Below are 9,545 nucleotides of genomic sequence, written 5' to 3' on the forward strand. Positions count from 1 at the left end.
TCCACCACAGGCTGCTGTGAAATTTTGCCAACTTAATACATTTATGCTGTGTAATTACCCAGGCTTCTGATAACAGTTAACGGTGGCTGTGATTTGCAATTTACATCTTACTTTCTCTCTCCATTGGCTTTCTCAGAAATCTAGGCATCTGGGAGCCCTGATTTGCTCTCCTAAAGCTGTATAGGATAAATAAACAGTTCTTTGCAGATGCTGTAACTAACTGCAGCATTTATTTCCTATTCAATGAAGCACTTTCAGAGGACTTTATAGTCTCATAGCTAGCACTTTGATTTTCAGTTGGCTAAGTAAAACAATATCCTATTAAAATGTCTGTGGTCATGCAACAAACTTCTCCAAGCCAAGACAGAAAAAGTTTTTGCAAACATTGTCACTTTCAATTTGGTGTACTGCTGCACAGCAGACAGGGGATGGCTTGGAATCATCCATCTCTTCTGGTTCTTCCTTCACAAGTTATTGCAGATTGTAAATGCAGGAAAATCCCTGTTTTGATACTCTCTTACCTTTTATCACAACACATGCTCTATTTTACATCTTCACGGAGGATGTATTATAAGGCTCTTTTGGTAACCATTCCTACAGCTCTGAATGTGGTGCATTCATACTTATTTCGTACTGTCATTTACAGCCAAGGAGTCAGATTTTGTTTCCCTATGGATTTCCTGATGGGACTGAAAGGGCAGAAAGAGATAGCTGAGTGGAGATCCCTAATTGGTGGTTGGGTGCACTACTCTGTGTTCCGGCTGCCTTAACTTTTGCCCTCAGTGTAGTAAAGCCATTCTCCAGCATCTTTCTCTCATGACAAATGTAGGAAACCTAAGAAATTTTTTTTTCAGTTATCAGTGTTACTTAGGTAGCAGGATGGAGAACTATCTGAGCAGGGGATTGTGTATGTGACAAAGCAGTCCCTCGTCTGAACATCTCAGTTACCAGCAGGCAAAATAAATGCTATTGAACCCTTTCTCTTTAGTATTACTGCTTTTTATTTCTTGTATTTTGTTTAGTAATGATTTGCTTTGATTATACAGGTTACCCTTTCCCTACTGCTCCACCTGTGGATCCATTTGCAAAAATCAGAGTGGATGACTGTGGAAAAACCAAGGGGTGCTTCAGGTCAGTCTGAGATAAGAGTGCAGATACCTTTATGTTTGCAAATGCTGACTGATTGCACTGGAGACTTTGGTAAATGGTCCACATTCATTTTAATAAATTTTATTATTTAAGAACATACTTCACAGTTATGGACTATATTATTTGAGGACACTGGATTATTTAAGGATATATGTCATAGTTACGAACCTACAGTCTTTTCATGTTTCTTGTATTTTCATGAAGCACTTGTACAATTCGGGCTAGGAAGCCAAACAAAGTAATACTGTGTGTATTTAATTGCTGACTATAGTGTTTAAATAGTGTACATCCTTGCACTAAAAAGCTAATAATTGCAAACAATTACAATGGTGCTTTGTGTACAGCATAAAATAATAAGTTTGCTGCTGTCATACCAACATACATCTGTTCTAGTTTTGTTGGTTTGTTTGTTTTTTTTTTCAGAAATGTAGTTACATTGCATAGCAGGAAGTTGCAAGGAAAAGTTACTTTATTCCCAATCCCATTTAGGTATGGTAAACCTGGATGCAATGCAGAGACTTGTGACTACTTTCTAAGCTACCGCAGAATAGGAGCTGATGTTGAATTTGAGCTGAGTGCTGATACTGATGGCTGGGTGGCAGTGGGATTTTCCTCAGACAAGAAAATGGTAAGACATGTAGAGTTCTTCAGTGTGCGTGCTTTTCTGTGCTAGGATGTAAATGGTTTGTATTTGAACTCTCAGAGCATATATGGAAAAACTGACTTCCTGAAGACAAAACACCATTAGGTAGCCACCCTGGGGCCAGAAGCCAGGCCTACTGCCTCCCAGAAAAAGGTCTCATCCTTCCTAACACGTCCTTCGCTTCTTCTCTGAGAATTACAGCAGTATTTCAGTTCAGTGCTGAATGTCTGAGTGGTATCAGCTTTTTGCCTTTTTATTAGAAAAGCCCTCAGTGATAAGCCAAGTCACATGAAAATACCCTGCCACACTTTATGTGAGTGTTACCTGGACAAAAGGCACATCAGAAACTAACTGGCAAGTAATTTTATTCTTCAGTATATCAGCTGACTTTCAGCAATGTCAGTACAGTTTTCACTGTTAAACCTTGGAAATAGATGGGTTATGCAAAGATTTTTTGTCTGTGATACTTGGTAAAATTTTAGGACTAAAATACAGTTCATAATGTAGGCGTTTATATACAGAAACACTCCTGACTATATAAAGCAATACTGAGCCTATGTCCTAAATTACAAGTCAGAGGACAGGACTGTTTCTTGTACAGTTGTAAGCTGTAGTCTGAAAAAATAAAGACTTTAGATCTCCTGTGCTAGTATCCACAAAAATGAATGGGAAGACTTGCACTGACTTAACATCTTTATCGTGGTCAAAATGAGAAACAGAGAGAAAATGTGAAGGCAGTTCCTTTTCAGTTATTACTATATATATAAAGATAGGGTTATAGTTTCATTTTGCTTGGAAAAGGCCTCTGAGATCATCAAGTCTGACCATAATCTAACACTACCAAGTCCACCAGGAAACCATGTCCCTAAGCACCTCATCTACGCATCTTTTAAATACCTCCAGGGATGGTGGTTCAACCACTTTGCTGTGCAGCCTGGTCCAATGCTTGATCACCCTTTCAGTGAAGAGGTTTTTCCTAATATACAATCTAAACCTCTTCTGGTGCAATTTGAGGCCATTTCCTCTTGTTCTATTACTTGTTATTTGGGAGAATACACTGACCCCCCACCTCACTACAACCTCCTTTCAGGTGACTGTAAAGGGTGATAAAGTCTCCCCTGAGCCTCCTTTTTTTTCAGGCTGAACAACCCCAGTTCCCTCAGCTGTTCCTCATAAGACCTGTTGTCTTGACCCTTCACCAGCTTTGTTGCCCTTCTTTGGACCCGTTCCAGCACCTCAATGTCCTTCTTGGAGTGAGGGGCCCCAAACTGAACCCAGTATTCAAGGTGCGTCCTCACCAGTGCCGAGTACAGGGGCATAATCCCTTCCCTAGTCCTGCTGGCCACACGTATACAAGCCAGGATGCTGTTGGCCTTCTTGGCCACCTGGGCACACTGCTGGTTCATGTTCAGGCAGCTGTCGATCCATACCCCCAGGTCCTTTTGGCCAGGCCGTTTTCCAGCCACTCCTCCCCAAGCCTGTAGCAGTGCCTGGGGTTGTTGTGACCTATATGTTTTCATACAACCCTGTAAAGAAACACGAGAAAGGTAGAAGTCTTCTGTGTCATAAAGAACAGGTCATGTCACTGGAAACAGTTCATGGCTTTAATATCGTAAGGAACAGTTTTACAGCCAAACTTTGGGAAGAGTTTAGATGCTTGGAAATGAATGTACTCAACAGGGGTTTCAAGGCAGCTCAGCACCGTTACGTTTTTGGCCCCAAGCTATCAGACATAGCTGATTAATTCTGATATACCTGCTGTAGATCCCAGGGTCCCACTGCCTGCATCTCACCAGTCCCTTGGAAAGCAGGCAGTATCTTCTGTCTTTTGTGTTCAGTTTCAGTTTCTATTAAAACAATAAAGTGTAAAGTAGAAGGGTTTGCTTCCAGATTTGCTGTGTACATGATCTAATAACCATTAGTCAAGTAGACTAAACCACCTAGCATCTGTCTTCCTCTCTTGTTCCTCTGCTGACTTCATCCTTTTCCATAACCTTCAAGATGTTCTGGTATCCTGGGATGTGCAGGCTCTAATGCTAAAATGACTCTGAGTCAAAACAGCATAGCTGTGAGAAGTGGGCTGTACTTTGGAGGCCCTAGTGAGGATGGTGTAGCCTGCATAGCTACAGAAGTTCGGGAAAAAGAGTCTTTTTTTGTGTCCTCAATAGATTATTATTATTTTTTTTAAAGTTCTGTGACCTATTTCTTTGTCTCAAATAACATGCTGTTCCTCTTGTAGGCTTTTGTGCCTAGGCAGGATTTTTTAGTATCATTCTCTTAATTGAGTTTCAGAATGCTTTTTTTGTTTGTGGTTTGTTTGGGTTTATTTTTTTGGTTGTTTTTTTTTTTTTTTTTCCCCCTGTGTGAAAACAGCTTTATTTAGCCTCTTTGTACTTAAGAATGGTGGATTTTTGCACAGATGTCTAAACTTGGAAAATAAGTTATGTAGAGCAAGTGTAGGCTCAAGACAGAAGCTGGAAAGATTGACTGCAGCAGCACCAAGGCGCAAAAGCTCTTCAAGCAAGTGTTTTACCTAGCTGTCCCCTTTTTCCCTCAGTTTTGGCACATCTTTTATCAATCCACATAGCAATATTCCCAGAGAGCTGCAATGCACCCTTTTCCTCTCCTTTCCCTGTAACAGAGAGATGAACACATTAGCAGGCATTGTGCCAGCAGGACATCATCAGCATGACATATAAGAAAGATTAGTGTGGGAGAAGCCCGGCCTGTATTTAACATGGCACTGCTAGCCATGGCGGTGGTGTTCAGTAAAATGCCATTCATCTGACTTGCGCAGTGTTTTAATGGTTCCTGATACTAAGGCTTCCATGAGATAGTACTCCTAAATTAAATGCTGGTCCCTGAGGGATACAGTGCTCTACTGCTTTGGCAGCGACCTGGTTTGGTATTTCTACGAACGACTTCTACAAACAGTTGTCTCGTGCTTCCTCCTGTCTTTTGTTTCCCTTGGTTGTGCTGCTTGGTGGCTGTCTCTGCTGTGTGAAGAACCACGTCTTGATCAGGTTTTTTTCTTGTACCTTTTGGTGTTCTCTATTTTGTTACTACATGCTGAACGAACAGGTATGAGAAGCGATGTTCCCTTACGTGAACATGAGAAGAGATTAGAAAAGACAGAGTGTAATTTAAACTCTAATTTTACCATATTTAGTAGATCTGTCTCCTTTGTTTTACTAAATTATCTTGGTTTCCTGCCCGCGATGTGATGCAGTGGATTCCGTACTCATAAAGGATTCGAGACTGCCAGGTTTTATGAAGCAGGATCCCAGAATTTCACAAATTACAAAAGAAAACAGCTTTGCACTGATCAATGGATGATGTGATGTCAGGGTAATATCATGTCTTACAAATCTGTTATATATGTTAGGTAAAATAACCCCTAGATCCAAAAGACAATTCAGAGGCAGTGAGGTTGAGTAAATATTACTATCCACTTTGTGCTTTTCAATCTCATTGAGACGCATGGTTAGGGAAACAAATATTTCTGTATATATGACTTAGAATGAGTGGAGCCCAAGATGTTAACTAGCTTTTAATAATTAAATTAATATACGTACGTGAGGAGATGCTTTGTGATGCTTTTGCTTTCCCTCCTCCAATGTGTTTTTGCCGTGTTTGTACCATGCAGGGAGGAGATGACGTTATGGCTTGTGTTCACGACGACAACGGGAGGGTCCGCATACACCACTTCTATAACGTGGGTCAGTGGGCTAAAGAGATCCAGAGGAATCCTGCCAGAGATGAAGAAGGGGTGTTTGAGAACAATCGTGTAACCTGTCGATTCAAGCGTCCTGTATATGTTCCCCGAGAGGAAACCATAGTAGATCTGCACTTGAGTTGGTACTATCTGTTTGCTTGGGGTCCAGCAATTCAAGGTAAGTTAATTTCTGCGTTGCTGACAGAACTGAGGTGCCAAAATTGATAAATGTCTTTTAATTACATTATCTTTACTAGACCCCGTTTTTTGTAATGAACTAAAATTCTGGGAGCGTGAGGCTTATAAAACAGATGGAAAGGAAGCCAAGATAAATAAGAGGCCTACATGTTGTGTTTTCTTGGATACATAGTTATTACCTCCACTCCCCAAAGGTAAATTTAGAAGAGCTTCGTAACAGAAGTTCTGAATTCCTTTGAAGGCTGTTTACTCTTCACTTGAATTTCATTTGTTTTATTCAGAAGTTTAGTTTCAGAAAGAAGAGAAGTGACTGTACTCCCTGATGGTGTAATAGTGCATGCTCCTGTGTGAAAATGACTTGGCTGTCTACCTGTTTCTTTGGCAGTTGTAGGAAAAATGCATCTAATGTTATTTCTTTCTGTCCTTACCTGTTAAAGGTTCCATAACTCGTCATGATATAGACTCACCACCCGTATCAGAGCGTGTTGTCAGTATTTACAAGTATGAAGATATTTTCATGCCATCAGCTGCCTATCAGACCTTCTCTTCTCCATTCTGCTTGCTCCTTATTGTTGCACTGACCTTCTATTTATTGATGGGAACCCCATGACCAATGGAAGATGTCAAGAATTTGTCAGTGGAAGATTCTCAGGATGGATGGCCATATGGATGGACGATGCATTTTTTTATTGGAATTTATATCACACCACCATCCTCATCTAGCTGCTTTTGAACATAGCTTCTCAGGAGAATGAAATAACCATCTCCTTTGAGTGGCAAAGTGGTGACAAATCATTTAAGAATAATCAGTGAACACGCAGGGGAATATTTTTAGTGTTGTGACTACTTGCTTAAAAAAAAGGAGACTTTTGTAAAATCATTGTGTGTGTGTGTGTTGGGGGTGTGTGTCTCTCTGTGTGTGTTTAGTGATGGACATGTTATCAAATAACAAAATTGCCTTCCAAATTGCTCTCAAAAAGCAAATTTGGGAAAACATTACAATGCTGTTTGGTACTTCTGGTGTAGAACCGAAGTTGTACACAACTTCAGGTGTAGTTTCTGAACTTAACATGCAGATACTGACACAGCAGTATAAAACCTGCCCTTCGGTAATGGACGGTTCTCCCAATTGTTTTTTATATTTATCAAGGTTTACTTGCTCTAGTACCTTCCAAAACTAAGCCTGCATAATCAAGCATTAATCTGCTATTTTTTTCAAAGGAAAAGAGGTGATGAATACCTTTAAAATTATAGTGTTTCAACAGCCTTCTTGAAATAAATGGCTACTTCTTTTACAAGTGAGGTATGAAGCTACTTAAACAAGGAGAAGGGAGAATACAGTGTTTTAAATTCTACATACGTAGGAAAACCAGGTGTAAAACAGAATATAGAAGTTCCCAACAAACCATAGGATGTCCTCCCAATAGATTAAATAATTTTTCTCTTTTTATGAAGAAACAATAATTTTGCTGACATGTAGATATGTTTTTAAGCAGTTGTGTAGTAGTATGAAGTAATGTTTTTCTGTGTTGTGTGCCTGTATATCCTGTTCATGTGAAAGATGAATATGGGCAGCTGGCGTTAACTTACAATGAAATGGGAATATAACTGAGATTCTGTGTAAGGAAAGAGAGGGGTTAGTAAGAAGAACAGGGTTTTTTTTAGTTTCATCAAACCATTGCTAAAATGTAGTTACTATGGCAAAAAGTGAGCTAAAGAGGAAATACATTAGTTTTTTTTATCACCAATAAATATTACAAAGATGAATGCTAAATATTAAAGAAATGGAAATTGTCAAAATGTATTTGTGACCCACAAAATATTATGAAAAAGTTTGAGTTCTTGTGGAGAATTCCTGTTCTTCACGTAACAGGGAGTATATGACTTATGTCTACACATAGCTGTCAAATGTCCTTAGAGAAGGTTGCTCATTCACTTCCAAAATTGCATTAAAATTCTATTCAGGGAGAATTAAAATTTGAATTGTGCCCAAGTTCTATCTAATGTGATACACTTGAAGACTCTGTAACACGTGATCTGATAAAATATGTGAAGGACCACCTTTCTATTCTCACTGCTGCAGAGTTTAAAAAGATTAGCTTTGGAGGGTTTGCATCATTATTCACAGACTGAAGTGTGTAAAGTATTTTTTAGGCTCAGTATTCTTCAAACATATGCTTAAAATATATGAATTAAATTGAAAATTAATTTATCTCCATCACAAACACTACACCCCTATTCCAAGAGAAAGATTGCTTAGTAATACATATTTTCATGGATCTCTTTAAGGATTTGTTCCCTTAAAATTACTGCACTAGAGTTCAGGAGCGGGAAAAGAAGTTTGAAAGTGCATAGAGTAGCTTTATTTAGTATAAATTACTTCTCTCAAGTTGCATAACCTACTCATCATCCAATGCAATATATAGTGGAAACCATCTAATAAGGAAGGTCTGCTTTGGTCCACGATGGCTCTATAATTTAGCCTTATGGTTGGCTGAAGCAGAGAGCTGAAGCCAGGGTAATGAGTTTTATATTCAGCAGCCAGGTGAAGTGAAGCAATCCTTAGGGCAAATTCTTTCTGGTTTGTGCTAATTTGTAGGCAGCTGAGATGGTGCAGTTCCTTCTGGGGATCACAGCTGTCTGAAGTAGCCTCAGGGTTGCTCTAGTTCGTGGCCTTGTATTTACTGGTTTAGTTCCAGGCATTCACCTGCTTACCCACTAAAGGTCTAATCTAATAATTGAAAGGTACTGAAGTAGGGTAGAAACCCATTTTGGCTCCTCTTTTCTTCTTCAGTGTAGTGCTTGATTTAGTCCTGGCTGGACTCAAGCACAGAGGTATGTTAAGATTAAAATAATAATGCCAAAGTAAATGTGCAGCTTAGAGAAAAGTGTAGAGCTGCTTTCCACTTAGGTGGAGTCAGATGTGTTTGATGTCCAGGCTCTAAAGCAACAGCAAATTTAGAGTGGTGGCAGAGCTGTATAAGGATATATCTGCTACAAAGTATAAACTGCTCCAGTCTTCAGCTGTACCTGTGTTCTGAATTAGGGAAAAAAATAATTCCCACCGCCCCCTTTTTCAGTTTACTTGTCAGTGTGCTGTCTGGTGGTGTTGTCATCATATTTTTCTCATGTTGAAGCGTTAGCAGAAATATGTACTTCTATAAAAACTTTCACCCAAGCCTCAAAGTACTTAATTAGCACTAATTAAGCATTTCTAATCAAGTGGGAGGAAATGAAGGCCACAACAAGCAGCAAAGCAATCTATTCTTTGGCATTTCAGCTGATAGATGGAGTTTAGTGCTGAGTTTGAGAGCTGTTCTTCAGAATTGGAAAAGCAGGAATAGGAGATGGAAGTTGACAGACAAAGAAGATACAAGTGTTTCCAAATTACTGGTAGTGAAAAAATAAGAGAAGAAAAAGGCCGTAAGAGAAATACAAAGGCTTTAGCTTGGTGGAATTTAGCTTTGTGTGATACTTGGTAAGTTTTAACATTTGAGGGGACATAGTCACTTGTCATGGAAGGTATTATAGTTTTTTTGTTTTGCTTTTTTTTCCTTTTCTCTTTTTAATACTGAAAAGCAGGCACAATCCCTGTTATACAAAGTTACCAGGAAGTAACTTTCTTCATAATAACTTAAGTGATTATGGCACTTCAAATAATTTTTATGGCTTTTTTTCATTAACAGGTACTAAGACAAACTATATGGAAAAGCCTACTTTGGAAAAGGAGGCAGACTTTTCCTTCTCCAAATAAAATAATATTTAGTTTCTTTATGGTGACTGATAGCAATATGTTCTTAACATGTTATTTCCAAAGTGCTTTTGTTTTGAGAATTATTT

The 9,545-nt window shown here is 39.0% G+C and overlaps 1 protein-coding gene across 1 annotated transcript; it reads left to right on the plus strand.

The window, feature by feature from the left end:
• Window positions 1–1,046: 1,046 nt before the first annotated feature.
• FRRS1L (ferric-chelate reductase 1-like) lies at window positions 1,047–6,634 on the plus strand (the record flags this gene model as incomplete). Its single annotated transcript, XM_008943100.1, has 4 exons — window positions 1,047–1,131; window positions 1,639–1,777; window positions 5,439–5,685; window positions 6,143–6,634. Coding segments are annotated over 4 exons (644 nt in total), but the record flags the coding sequence as incomplete, so codon positions are not given.
• Between the last annotated feature and the right edge of the window lie 2,911 nt (window positions 6,635–9,545).

Source organism: Merops nubicus, unplaced genomic scaffold (assembly GCF_000691845.1).
Source record: "Merops nubicus isolate BGI_N331 unplaced genomic scaffold, ASM69184v1 scaffold23116, whole genome shotgun sequence".
In the NCBI taxonomy this organism is placed as follows: Eukaryota; Metazoa; Chordata; class Aves; order Coraciiformes; family Meropidae; genus Merops; species Merops nubicus.